Consider the following 14,459-nt stretch of genomic DNA (forward strand, 5'->3'; position numbering starts at 1 on the left):
ACACAAACAACCACAACAAAAAGACACAACTATCAGAGATATTCAGGATCGCCTCAAAAACACCATCTAACATTAGGGAGCTAAAAAAGGCGTGAACTTTCAAAAAGTTGAGCTTTAATGAAACATCATTTGCATAAACTGGTAATTTAACACTATGAATAAATCCTAGGGCAGGTGGCAGCATGGAGAGACCGAGCACAAGTGCTGAGTTTGGAAGCTTTGGTTGCTGTATCCTTTGAAGCCGCCCCCTGGTCCTCGCACCCCCTGCCCGCCCATTAAGCCCATCCTGGGGAGCACATCAGGAGCAAACAGCCCAGAAGCCCAGTAGCAGAGAGACCTCCACGCCCGGAGCAGGAGGCCGCATCTGGGAGCAGGAGGAGCTGCTGGAACCCTTTCTCACAAGCTTCTTTTCCTGCTCTCATAGAAGACAAGGCTGACTCTGGGAGCAGGAGGAGCTGCTGGAACCCTTTCCTGCAGGCTTCTGTTCCTGCTCTCAAGCACCTCCTGTGCGCAGATAGATACTCCCAGCACTGGCAGAATGCAAAGGTCCTGCTGCACCTGGGATGTGGCTCTGGTGAATAAAATAAGCCTCTTTCCAGTGAGGTAGATGAGCCGAGGCTGCATACCCTGGTCTCTGACTCCATGGCTCCCACCATGCCCGGGACTAGGGGCAGTGTGGGAGCTGCTGTCTAGGGTGGTGCTGGCCACCCGCTCTCTATCTCCAGCCACGCTGTCAGCTCCAGGGCTGAGGCCAGTGGCTACGGCAGGTGGCCTGAGGTCGGGCAGCTCCTTGGCTGTACCGGTGCACAGCCCAGAGGGCTCTGGAGCTGCCGCCTCTAGCTGCAGCGCTGTCTCTAGAGGGGCCCTCCCCGTGCCGTGGGCTCTGGCTCCACAGCGGGCGCTGGAAGTTCGTCTCTCTCTGCACATGGCGCAGGAGCTGAAAAAGGGGAAACGGTCACCCATGTCAGTCACTTTCCATTGGAATTTCCAAACATGGAAACCACCTCACTGAATTTAAAGGAATTCCAGTCCTCAAACACCTCTATCTCCAGCCATGTTCTCAGCTCCAGGGCTGAGGCCAGTGACTACGGCAGGTGGCCTGAGGTCGGGCAGCTCCTCACTGGGCTGGTCCTTGGCTGTACCGGTGCAGGGCCCGGAGGGCTCTGGAGCTGCTGCTCTAGCTGCAGCATGGCCTCTGGAGGGGCCCCTCCCATGCTGTGGGTTCTGGCTCCACAGAGGGGCGCTGGAAGTTCCCCTCTCTCTGCACGTGCGGCAGGAGCTGAAAAAGGAGAAAGATCACCAACGTCAATCACTTTCCTCTGGAATTTCCAAACACAGAAACAACCTCACTGAATTTAAAGAATTCCAGCTGAAAAGCACCAACCCCACAAAGCCTTCCAGACTGCAGGCCACCTCACCATGTGCCTGTGCCCGTATAGGCTCCCGAATCTCCTCTTGGACAAGGACAACGTGCAGATGCAGGCCCGATGGGATCTCCGGTGAGGTGAGGCTGCCCTGTGGTACCTGGGTGCGCGTTTTTACAAAGGGCCACAGGCGTCTGGGGTGAGGGATAAGCCTTCGTCAGCATCGTCGGAAAAGGCTCTTCTGCCATTCCTGAAGGAGCAGCCTTGGGCAGTGGGGATGCAACACGAGAACATCTCTCTCTTTTGAGCGTCTCTCACCAAGTAAGCTGGCCACAGGGCTGACTCTAGGATATGGGCACCTGGTTACTAGAGTTCTAAGTTCTGTTCGGGTCTGTCATCAAGTAAGGGAGTCTGCTTCTTTAAGTTTCCGTCTCCACAGCCCCTTCGTTCCGTAAGACCTACTCAGGACTCCACTGGGCTACTGACTGCTCACCCTCCTCCAAGGTCAACTCCTTACCTAGACACTGTTATGTCCACTCAGGGCCTGCTTGGACACCTGTACCTAATGTTCACCAGGGGCCGGATGTCCTCCTCAGGCCTGATGTCCGCCTTGGGCTTGTGTCCCACTTGGGGCCTGGTGTCCACCGGGGCCTGATGTCTGTCTGGAGGAATGATGTCCTCCTGAGGTGGGAGGATCTCTGGAGCCCAGGAGGTCGAGGCTACAGTGAGCCGTGATTGTGCCACTGCCCTCTAGTCTGGGTGACAGAGTGAGACCCTGTCTCAAACAAATAAACAAAAAACCACACAAATTATATAGTTATACAAAAATATTTTCTTTCTTTTTAACCTTATTCTATGAGCTTTTTTCTATTATTTATTGATTTTACTTTTAAAACCTTTTTTTAAAAACCAAGACACAAACACACACATTTGCCTAAGCCTAAGCAGGTCAGGAGCATCAATATCACTGTCTTCTACCTCCACATCTTGTCCCACTGGAAGGTCTTCAGGGGCAGTAACAGGCATGGAGCTGTCATCTCCTTGATAATAATGCCTTCTTCTGGAAACCTCCTGAAGGACCTGCCCGAGGCTGCTTCACAGTTAACTTAAAAAAAGAGTAGTAAACATTTACTCTAAAATAACAATTTAAAAGTATACGATATTAAATACATAAAACATTAACATCATTTATTATTTTCATCAAGCGTTATGCACTATACATAATTGTATGTTCACACCCACATCACCACAAACACATAAGCTCTGTGGTGTCCAATAAATTTGCCTTTCTTTACCTACAACTGTCTTGGTAAATTCTTTCACCACCCATGCCACCATCTCAGAGAGTTGCTGCTCCCCTGTGACATGGAGTAAGGAGGATGTATAGCTGACACCACCCAGGAATATTCCCTGAGGCCAAGCTCAGGCCACAGATTATGGTGAAGTTTCCAACTTCCACACTGTAAGCCACCAGGGCACCCAGTTACCAGGCCCCAGGGAGCATCTATGGGTCAGGCACTTGCAGAGGCCCCAGGGTATACCCCAGCACACCCTTTCCACACCCAAAACCCCAGGCATGTATAGAGGATCCACACTGTTGCCCACAAACACCAGGTAATGCATGAGGGGAAGGGAGGCTACCTTGAGACTAAGCACTGCCTCACTACCTAAAATCATTCTGTCATCATGAGGGTGAACCAGAGATTGACTCGACTGGCTGTTTAATCCATCACTTTGGCCCTTGAGTTACTAACATTGATGGAACTGTTCAAAGTTACTAACTTTGGGTTTTCTGCCCACCTAACTGCCGGAAGCTAAGATGGGAACATCAGTGTCAGTCAAATAAAGCAACATGCGTTAACTTAGGGACCGCTACACAAGCTCACCAATACATCCTTCTGGTGCCACTAGGATGCCACTTACTCCTCTACATAAGAGAAAATATTTTTAAAGTAGAATATGAATTATTGCTTTTTATGGAGATGTCATTATTAAATTTTATAATTGCCCTGCTTTTTCAAAGTATGACATATAAACAGTTAATTCAAGATCATTAAATCATATGAAATAATTTTTATATACATTATCTGCTGGGTTGAATATTACATAAATCTTCTCCAACCCAGGTAGTCTTACAAAGACAGAGGCATATTTTTTAAATTACTGAGTTTGATATCAAACACTATAAAGGCTGTTAAGAATGCTGAGATGGATTTGCTTAATAGATGTCAAACCGGCCTGCCTTCACAGGAAGGGCATACAGCCGCTGCACTTGCACTGGACAATTTATTTGTGTGTCTGTGGATAAGATGTAAAAAAAACAGTGAATAACTTCCAAAGCAGTGAAAACCTTGCAGCTGAGCTCTGGAATTCTTAGTAGAAACCATGAAAAGGGAATGAAAACACTTAGAGCAATTGCAGGTTAGAACCTGTGATTCACAGGAGGTTAACGGAGCACATTGTGTTAAGTGAAATGAGTCAGGCACAAAAAGACAACTACCACGTGATCTGACTTATGTGGAATGTCAAACAATTGAACTCACAGAAGCAGACAGTAGAATGGAGGTTACCAGGGGCTGGGAGGCAGGGGTTTGGGGAGACAGTGAAAGCATTCAAAATTGTAGTTAGACAAGAGGAATAAGTTTAAGGGATGCATTGCACAACATGGTGACTGCAGTTAATGTATTGTATTCTTGAAAATCAAGAAGTGTTCTCACCACAAAAAATAAGTATGCATATGTTCCTGAGCGCAATGTAATCATTCTACAATCTGCTTATTTCTAAACAGGTTTTACATAACATATATTCAATTTTATTTGCCATTTAAAAAAACTAATGAGTTGTAAAAATAATTAAGGCCGGGTGCGGTGGCTCACGCCTGTAATCCTAGTACTTTGGGAGGCCGAGACGGGCGGATCACGAGGTCAGGAGATCGAGACCATCCTGGCTAACATGGTGAAACCCCATCTCTACTAAGTATACAAAAAATTAGCTGGGCGTGGTGGCGGATGCCTGTAGTCCCAGCTACCTGGGAGGCTGAGGCAGGAGAATGGCGTGAACCCGGGAGGCAGAGCTTGCAGTAAGCTGAGATCTGGCCACTGCACTCCAGCCTGGGCGACAGAGTGAGACTCCGTCTCAAAAAAAAAAGAATTAAGTACTGGAAAACTTGTCACAGTTTAGGACAACTCTCTTTGTAAAATTAATAGTTCCTTTCTTAACCAACCTGTTGGTCTGTATTAGTTAATGAAATGAGACTTGGTTTATACTCTAAATCTCAACACAAATTGTAGTCGTCTTCTACATATTAACTGATCTGAAAGTAACAGCAAAATCAGAATGAAAGCCATCTTAAAAGAAAGTTATCCCAAATGAAATGTTTTATTAGCCTTTGATTTATCTCTTTTACTTAGAAATAAAATGAATACTTATTATTTTCATAGACCTAATTGCTTCAGGCTATAAACTTTATTGCTTAATTTCAAATTCAATTTTTATAGCCTGAGAGACATGCTTTTGAAAATATTCTTGGCTGGGTGTGGTGGCTCGGCATCTGTAATCCCAGCTACTCAAGAAGCTGAGGCATGAGGATCTTTTGAACCCAGGAGGTGGAGATTGCAGTGAGCCAAATCATGCCACTACACTCCAGCCTGGGCAACAGAGGGAGGCTCTGTTTAAAAAAAAAAAGTCATTTTTGAATAAAAACACAACACCTTTAATTCCATGCTATTGTCCTTTATATATTAACTTATAGAAAAAGAAAAAATGTATATAATGAAATTCATTATGTTCCCTTTAATTATTATTACTAATATGTTTATTATGTTCCCCTTTATATCACGCAGTTTACTTCTTCATCAACTCCATAATCAGCTGCATATTTCTTTACAGATATTAAATTTGAAGCAATTGTCTTTTAAGATACCCTTTTGTCAGTTTCACTTACTGATGGCAACTTTCTACTTTGAGTAGCATGATTCATCTCTGTTGTCAGGCATTGGGGTTGCTGAGGGAGGAAGGTGTGTGTGTGTGTCTATGTTTGTTTTGTTCACTGACTGCATCTGTCCTACTGGCTGGGAGAACACACACTGACATCTGTCCTGGCAGTGAAGGAGGGAGCCGCCCTCTGGGCACAGAGAGAAACCATCACTGCACCCAGACTGCACCTACTCTAGTAAAGAACAAGTCTGAGAGCTTGCACACTAGTGAGATGATCAGTTCCTCACTCTGCTCACAGTAAGGACAAGGCTGTGACTATCAGCTGGGACAGAGAGTACACAGCTCAACCGCAGGTTTTTAAATAGGGAGCAGAGTCTTCTTTCTTCCATGTTAAAAAACAGTCATAATATGGTTCAGCTGACCACCAAGGACTGGGTTATATCCTGCTATTCTCTGAAACTCAATAGTGTCTTTGAATTTTTTGGAATCTCATAGCCTTTTCTATCTAAATGTGTACTGTTACTCTCATGGCTAAAAGTTGCAGGGAGCAGTCTCTTTCTTTCATTTGTGTTTCCAATTCCTTCTGGTTTCCTATACTATGACACTGTTTTAAACAAAATTTAAAAATCTTTCAGTCAGGCTGCACTCTCTGTTACACACTGGTTTTCGGTGCACTAAAATTCATAGCATTTCCTGTTTGGAAAATAAAAGCCACAATTTTATTAATCATCATCTGTTTGAAAGCCATGCTAGTTTTAATAGTTACTGTGCTTCTGAACGTATTTTAAATGCCCATTTATGTGTCTTCTCTAACATTCCCAGGTTTGTGCTATTATACACAGGGGTAAAAGAAATGACCAGGAGAATCAATGTACAAATCGCTGAAAAAACAAGACAGATCCCAGCAGTTGTTTAGAACAAAACAGACCTGGCTGAGTCTCAAGTACCAAAGCAGCAATCACAAACATGCCACAAGGGGATTTGCTCTAAATGATATTTAAATATTTTTTTAAAAGTACAATTTATATATGAGCAAAAAGAAAAGAATTAACTGTGTTTCTGAGACAGGGTCTCACTCTGTCACCCAGGCTGGAGTGCAGTGATGCAATCATGGCTCACTGTAGCCTTGAACTCCCAGGCTCAAGAGATCCTCACACCTCAGCCTCCTGAATGACTGGGACTGTCTGAATGCACACCTGGAAAGAAGGTGAAAACTTATTTATATTTCAATGTAATTCTTTGTGAAGAAGAAAAAATAATAAAGGCATTAGGAATGTAATGCCTAAATAGTAAAGTGTGTTTTTATGGAAAATGACCAGCAGCCAGAAAGAATGCCTCTCTGCAGAATATTTAGGTCCTGTTTGCAAGAGTAGCGGGGAGCACTGGACACATCTCACCTCAACCCACAGGCAAGGCAGGACCCGAGCCACAGCCTTAAATGTATTCATTTGCTAAAAGAAAACGAATACTTCTTTCTCTTCTTCTCATAAACTTAACTCTAGTTTTATCATTACATAATTTCTGGCCGGGCACAGTGACTCAAGCCTGTAATCCCAGCACTTTGGGAGGCTGAGGCACGTGGATTGCAAGGTCAGGAGTTTGAGACCAGCCTGACCAACGTGGTGAAACCCCATCTCTACTAAAAATACAAAAATTAGCCAGGCGTGGTGGCGGGCGTCTGTAATCCCAGTTACTCTGGAGGCTGAGGCAGGAGACTCGCTTGAACCTGGGAGGGGGAGGTTGCAGTGAGCCGAGATCACTTCATTGCACTCCAGCCTGAGCAACAGAGCGAGACTCCGACTAACAATAATAATAATAATTTTCATATTTGAGCCCTGATTAATATATCATTTGTGAAGCTGATGTCTGCTTTGATTTCCCCTTTCCTGAATTTTTAGAAAAATGCCAAGTTTCTACATTATGCCTGATGGCCAAGTGAGGGAGTCAGGGTGGAAGCATTTTTCGTGGAAGGTCCTGGTGGTCTCACAGGTAGCATTTAGGATGACATATGAGCTCAGGCGAGAGCAGTTTCTACCTTGTCTCTCCCTGGGAAATTATGAATATGACAAGGAGCTTCTTTCAAAATAGCCAATGCTTCCTGCATTTGCAATACAGGGTCTCGGATCCATGTCATGGGGGAAACACTCTTTCTTCTGCTTTCCTAAAATTGTCTCCAACATGAGGGATTTGACAGCAATGAATCACTGAATTCTATCTGTGATGAAAGAGAATTCTGTCTCTTTGTATTCTGATTAACATGTTTATTCATGTTTTAAGTATCTATAATTGGTATAATCCACAAAGATACATATTTTAAACCTCAAAGCTTTTCTTATCTCAACAGGAAATTTGTAATGCAAGCAGAAAAATGTATGATATATACAGATTCAACACATAACAGTTATTCTTCAAAACCAAGTGACAATGCATAATTTAAATACTCTGGTGCTATTTATTTATTTTTGAGAAGAAGTTTCACTCCTGTGGCCCAGGCTGGAGTGCAACGGTGCAGTCTTGGCTCACTGCAAACTTGGCCTCCCAGGTCCAAGTGATTCTTCTGCCTCAGCCTCCCAAGTAGCCAGGATTACAGACGCCCACCACCATGCCTGGGCAATTTTTGTATTTTTAGTAGAGACAAGGTTTCACCTTCTTGGCCAGGCTGGTCTTGAACTCTTGACCTCAAGTGATCCACCTGCCTCAGCCTCCCAAAATGCTGGGATTACAGGCATGAGCTATTGCACCTGGCCTCTGGTGCTTTTTAAATACGTATTCCTATTTAAGCCAAATGTTGATTTTTCCTTCAGGTTAATTTGCTGTAGCATTTGTTCTTTTGTACCTAGTGGGAGTGGGTTCCCACTGGCACGTCTCCAGTAGTCACTATGATAACTCAGACATTTCCCTGCCAGGTAAAGGAAAACCAGTGAGGATAGTTTGGCATTTTAAATGGTCAAATAACAATGATAACTTGGCAATCTCATTGCTAAATATTGTTACACAAAACAAAAAACCTTGACTATAGGTTACGTCCTAGCAAGATCTATGGAGGAACAGTGCTGAATGTATATCTTTTCTCTTTAGGATTTATTATAAATTTTTGCTCTGAGTCTTACATTCTTGGAGTAACAATTTTAATTGGCCAAAACAGAATTTTATAATAATTCTCATCAGCATATCCCCATCGTCACTATGATAAACATTTGGCTGCCAAGTAAAGTAAAACCAATGAAGTACTAAACTGTGAATGCAGGTTCTAAAGCACATTTTAATTTATTTAATAAAATTTGAATCTATTAAGCATTTACTTGGGTGCACCAATATTTACTTTTCCTGGAATAATGATCATTTATGGCTATTCCAGGATCAAATTTTAAATCCAATTCTAATTATTTCAAAAGTCAAGACCAAATAGGTTATAATAAAGAGTATTTTTTCCAAGTTCCTCCATTTTCAGCTGTGTATGCTGGTGCATCCCTGTAGTCTCAGCTACTCAGGAGGCTGAGGCAAGAGGATTCCCTGAGCCCAGGAGTTGGAGGTGGCAGTGAGCTGTGACTGCACCACTGTACTCCAGCCTGGATGACAGAATGAGAACCCAACTCTTAAAAAACACCAACAATCAAGTCCCTCCATTTTCATTCAATAAAGGAAAAGGCTGAAGTTAAGCATATGAAAACTGAGTGAGGCTCTAAGTTATCATTAATGTGATATTTATATTATTAAATGGCAAAGCCTTAGGCAATACTGCATTACCATTCAGTTTTTATAAGCATTTAACTTCTGTTTTAAAAAAAAAATGTTGGCCGGGTGCACTGGCTCACGCCTGTAATCCCAGCACTTTGGGAGGCTGAGGTGAGTGGATCACAAGGTCAGGAGATTGAGACCATCCTGGCTAATACATTGAAACCCCGTTTCTACTAAAAATACAAAAAATTAGCTGGTCGTGGTAGCGGGTGCCTGTAGTCCCAGCTACTCGGGAGGCTGAAGCAGGAGATTGGCGTGAACCCGGAAGGCAGAGCTTGCAGTGAGCCAAGATCGCGCCACTGCACTCCAGCCTGGCAACAGAGCGAGACTCCGTCTTAAAACAAACAAACAAAAAATGTTAATAGTAGCTTTAGTCACAATTGTCAAAAGGTGGAAACAACCCAGCAGATGACTGGATTTAAAAACTGTAGTAGCCATCCCCATTAAGCTACCAATGACTTTCTTCATGGAATTGGAAAAAACTACTTTAAAGTTCATATGGAACCACAAAAGAGCCCGCATTGCCAAGACAATCCTAAGTCAAAAGAACAAAGCTGGAGGCATCACGCTACCTGGCTTCAAACTATACTACAAGGCTACAGTAACCAAAACAGCATGGTACTGGTAAGAAAACAGAGATATAGACCAATGGAACAGAACAGAGCCCTCAGAAATAATACCACACATCTACAACCATCTGATCTTCGACAAACCTGACAAAAACAAGAAATGGGGAAAGGATTCCCTAATTAATAAATGGTGCTGGGAAAACTGACTAGCCATAAGTGGAAAGCTGAAACTGAATCCCTTCCTTACTCCTTATACAAAAACTAATTCAAGATGGATTAGAGCTAATCTAATGTTAGACCTAAAACCATAAAAACCCTAGAAGAAAACGTAGGCAATACCATTCAGGACATAGGCATGGGCAAGGACTTAATGTCTAAAACATCAAAAGCAATGGCAACAAAAGCCAAAATTGACAAATGGGATCTAATTAAACTAAAGAGCTTCTGCACAGCAAAAGGAACTACTGTCAGAGTGAACAGGCAACCTACAGAATGGGAGAAGATTTTTGCAATCTACCCATCTGACAAAGGGCTAATATCAGAACCTACAAAGAACTCAAATTTACAAGAAAAAAACAACCCCATCAAAAAGTGGGCGAAGGAAATGAACAGACACTTCTCAAAAGAAGACATTTATACAGCCGACAGACACATGAAAAAATGCTCATCATCACTGGCCATCAGAGAAATGCAAATCAAAACCACTATGAGAATCCATCTCACACCAGTTAGAATCATTAAAAAGTCAGGAAACAACAGGTGCTGGAGAGGATGTGGAGAAACAGGAACACTTTTACACTGTTGGTGGGAGTATAAACTAGTTCAACCATTGTGGAAGACAATGTGGCAATTCCTCAAGGATCTAGAACTAGAAATTCCATTTGACCCAGCCACCCCATTACTGGGTATATACCCAAAGGATTATAAATCATGCTGCTATAAAGACACATGCACATGTATCTTTATTGCGGCACTACTCACAATAGCAAAGGCTTGGAACCAACCCAAATGTCCATCAGTGACAGACTGGATTAAGAAAATGTGGCACATATACACGATGGAATGCTATGCAGCCATAAAGAAGGATGAGTTCATGTCCTTTGTAGGGACATGAATGCAGATGGAAACCATCAGTCTCAGCAAACTATCACAAGGATAGAAAACCAAACACTGCATGTTCTCGCTCATAGGTGGGAATTGAACAATGAGATCACTTGGACACAGGAAGGGGAACATCACACACTAGGGACTGTTGTGGGGTGGGGGGAGGGGGGAGGGATAGCATTAGGAGATATGCCTAATGTAAATGACAGTTAATGGGTACAGCGCACCAACATGGCACATGTATACATATGTAACAAACCTGCACATTGTGCACATGTACCCTAGAACATAAAGTATAATTTAACTCACGCCTGTAATCCCAGCACTTTGGGAGGCCGAGACGGGCGGATCACGAGGTCAGGAGATCGAGACCATCCTGACTAACACGGTGAAACCTCGTCTCTACTAAAAATACAAAAATTAGCCGGGCGCGGTGGCGGGCACCTGTAGTCCCAGCTACTCGGGAGGCTGAGGCAGGAGAATGGCGGGAACCCGGGAAGGCGGAGCTTGCAGTGAGTGGAGATCGCGCCACTGCACTCCAGTCTGGGCAACAGAGCGAGACTCCGTCTCAAAAAAAAAAAAAAAAAAAAAAAAACAGATAAATAAAAAAATAAAAACTGTAGTATAGGCTGGGCGTGGTGGCTCATGCCTGTAATCCCAGCACTTTGGGAGGCCAAGATGGCCAGATCACGAAGTCAGGAGATCAAGACCATCCTGGCTAACACAGTGAAACCCTGTCTCTACTAAAAATACAAAAAAATTAGCCGGGCGTGGTGATGGGCGCCTGTAGTCCCAGCTACTCAGGAGGCTGAGGCAGGAGAATGGCGTGAACCCGGGAGGTGAAACTTGCAGTGAGCCGAGATTGTGCCACTGCACTCCAGGCTAAGCAACAGAGCAATACTCCGTCTCAAAAAACAAAATGTAGTATATACATACAATAAAATATAATTTAGGCATGAAAAGGAGTGAAGTTCTGATACCTCTTACAACACAGATGAACCTTGAAAACATTTTTTATAACTTCTTTCACTATGACTTATTTTAATGCATTTTAATGTATTACTGACATTTGCATAATTTGTTTTTCGTTGCACAACCAGGATTTCTTTCCTAATGTTTCTGCTATAATCAAGGAACATGGAAAAGAGAGAAGTGGTTTACTACAATATCTAAACCCTTTACCCACACAATGGTCTCCTTCACAGATAGACTCTTGACTTTACAACTCTCTTGTTGCCTATGCCAGATCCTATCAGAGAGTGTGGAGGTGCTTCCAGAAGTTTCTCCTCTCATGTGCCATGAGGCAAGGTTGAAGGCTGCTTTTGCTCTCCAATGTGCACGCCTGAAAAAGCTCTGGTGGGGCACAGGCTGGGTAACTCCCGCTCCACTTCTCTGTTTCATGCAGGGATGACACGAGCGACTTCCCAGCTACCAATGGATGAAGAGCAGCTGCGGATATGGATATCAGCTTTTATATGGGTGAAGTACTACTTTGTTTAAGAGGAGGAAATAATTTCCATAGATAAGATAATAGCTCTTATTTTAAACTAAATTGATTAACAATTTAGATTATTCATATAGAGAAGGAAAGGCCTTCTGGCAACAGGAAGCACAGTTTCATATCAAATACATAAAAATGATCAAAATCTTATGGAAGAAAGGTATCTTAATTTTAATCACCAAAATTTAACTTTTTTGATAAATATTTAGGGCTATAATGAAAAATAAACCAATGCTAATAGAATGACAGTTGCAGGGAATGCTGTCGAGTTTCTTGTTTGTGGTTTGAACACTGAAAGGCCCCACCTTGTTATGGTCATAATATTTGGCCTCACTCTTGTTGTTACGCTGAGGACACTCACCATTTAAGGTGAGAACAACTGGAAGGTATTCCTCGCGGAAGGAGCTCTTGTAGAGCTGTAAGCTGCGGGGACGGTGGTTCGGAAGCTCAGTGTGGCCGCCTCTCTGGTCAGCATGACCCCTTCAGGAAATAAAGCTGCAGGGAAGCTGGAGTTCTTACTGAAGGTGTAAGTGTACTGTTCTTGAAGACTGTAGGTCACCATGGTGCCCATTCAACATGCCAAAATCTCTGGAATGACACAGTTTTGCTTATATTAGGAATATGTATATGCCAGACTCTTGCTTTGTGTATATTTTTCAAGTATCTCTAACCCTTAAATATCTCAAGATAAAATAATCATGGCATTTTTGACGTTTTTTTTAAACTTTTAAATTTTAAAGATTTTAAAAGAGGAATATAAAATATAGATAATTAAACTCCCTCATATTCCCAGGACCCAGAATTGATTAACAATTAACATCCTATTGTTGCCCCCAAAATGCTTCATCTTCGATTTGGATAAAGGTGAATCTCCAGTAGAACTGTGTAATTTCTATGTTACTGCTTTCCTCAGGGTGTTGCACTGATAATCCTCTGAGAAATGCAGAAAGGACTGCCACCAGATCCAACAGAAGCAGTCAAAGACATCTCAAGAATGGAATCCTATCTCCTCCTAAAGTAAATGGGTTTGGGACAGAAACGATTCTATTTTAAATAATCAGACAGAACTGCCTTATACTTTCCTTAGAGTGCCAAATGCCAGAATGATCTCTGCAGTCTGTGATCTCCCACAGTTTCTCTGCGACCTGCTCCATGGGCACACCCACCTTGTGTGTAGACAGCCCATCCTATGTGGCTGCTGCTGCCGTGTCCTGCACTCCCTGGCTCCACTCCTGGCATGGCTGTGGCTTTCTTCCAGCGTCTGGGGAGTGATGACAGAGAAGTCCTGGACAGAGCATATTCACGAGAGATGAGATCAAAGCTAGAATACATGTGTTTCATTTTGCCTGTTTTGGGGGAGCTGAGGTCATGGAGGTTTCCCTGTGAACATGCAGAGTTGCCAGAGGTGCTAACGAGCCAATAGGCCTGATGGCTCTGTCCTTGCATTTTCTCATTCGCTGACCAATTTTAGCGATCTTAGCTTTCAGTAAAGTAGGTATGGATAAAACACTTGCCAACAAGTGATATAATATTTCAGATGATTCCATTAGTCTTTACAGCTGTGGTCTTATTTAAATACTGTATCGAAGAGACATAACCCAGAGGTAATATAATTTTTATCACTTTTTTCCCAATTATAAGATACATTGCTTTTTCAAGTTAATTATTCCTAATGAAATACAGATTACCAGGGCATATAATGTTGTTTTTAACCCATGCAGCTAACTTTCCCATAAAACATGGACATGTATTATTAGTGGGCCAAGACAGTTCCTCTTGCCACTACTTACTGTCCCTTTGGCAGAGCAGAGGCCCCAGCATGTAAGCCGCTTCAGAACATGGCCGGTGTGTGTCCATCCTAACAACCCGAGTAACTGGCAGGAGCTCCTTATGGGAAAGAACTTCTGTGTCACTGGCCTTAGGAAGCAAATACAACTACCTTAATGTTATTCTGAACAACATACAGCAAATAATAGCCTTTCATTGCAGTTCAAGAAGTATTAAGTTACATTTGTAAATATATAGTGTAAATCAAAAATATAATTCTAAGCCCACTGGCCATCTGAATGGACCCCTCCTCTGGGCAAGGGCATTCCAAGGCTAACCTGAGGGACTGGTTCAGGCCATGATGGGGGACAAGGGGTGCCTCTTTACACCCTCCTCCCTTTCAGAATTACCAGTGGAACAAACTAAGTCTGCTGAGAAACATTTTCAATCTCTTCTCTCTGAAGCCTGCTACCTGGAGCC

At 43.1% G+C, this 14,459-nt stretch overlaps 1 protein-coding gene across 3 annotated transcripts; it reads right to left on the reverse strand.

Moving 5' to 3' along the window:
* Positions 1-786: 786 nt before the first annotated feature.
* On the reverse strand, positions 787-13,980 carry LOC126939061 (translation initiation factor IF-2-like). Of its 3 annotated transcripts, XR_007720289.1 has the most exons (7): positions 13,379-13,980; positions 12,574-12,800; positions 11,894-12,160; positions 2,343-2,469; positions 1,882-2,139; positions 1,419-1,708; positions 787-1,279 (listed from the first exon to the last, which is right to left on the reverse strand). XR_007720289.1 is itself a non-coding variant. In XM_050763957.1 (5 exons), exons 3-5 carry the CDS (start codon positions 1,610-1,612, stop codon positions 855-857), a joined length of 516 nt encoding a protein of 171 aa, XP_050619914.1. In that variant the 5' UTR covers positions 1,613-1,708; positions 1,882-2,139; positions 2,343-4,768; the 3' UTR covers positions 787-854. The 3 variants fall into 3 exon arrangements, 2 of the variants coding, with proteins under 2 accessions (XP_050619914.1, XP_050619916.1); XM_050763957.1 differs by lacking the exons at positions 11,894-12,160; positions 12,574-12,800; positions 13,379-13,980 and having other exon boundaries at positions 787-937; positions 1,041-1,279; positions 2,343-4,768; XM_050763959.1 differs by lacking the exons at positions 2,343-2,469; positions 11,894-12,160; positions 12,574-12,800; positions 13,379-13,980 and having other exon boundaries at positions 787-937; positions 1,041-1,279; positions 1,882-2,287.
* Positions 13,981-14,459: the final 479 nt, after the last annotated feature.

This window comes from Macaca thibetana, chromosome 16, assembly GCF_024542745.1.
Source record: "Macaca thibetana thibetana isolate TM-01 chromosome 16, ASM2454274v1, whole genome shotgun sequence".
In the NCBI taxonomy this organism is placed as follows: Eukaryota; Metazoa; Chordata; class Mammalia; order Primates; family Cercopithecidae; genus Macaca; species Macaca thibetana.

Bases quoted from the DNA above. Each gene is read 5' to 3' on its own strand.
- LOC126939061 (XM_050763957.1), bottom strand. From the start codon at position 1,612: ATGGCAGAAGAGCCTTTTCCGACGATGCTGACGAAGGCTTATCCCTCA. The intron at 1,280-1,418 runs GTGAGGTGGCCT...CTCCTTTTTCAG, and splicing joins TATACGGGCACAGGCACATG to CTCCTGCCGCACGTGCAGAG. The intron at 938-1,040 runs GTGTTTGAGGAC...CCCCTTTTTCAG, and splicing joins GAACATGGCTGGAGATAGAG to CTCCTGCGCCATGTGCAGAG.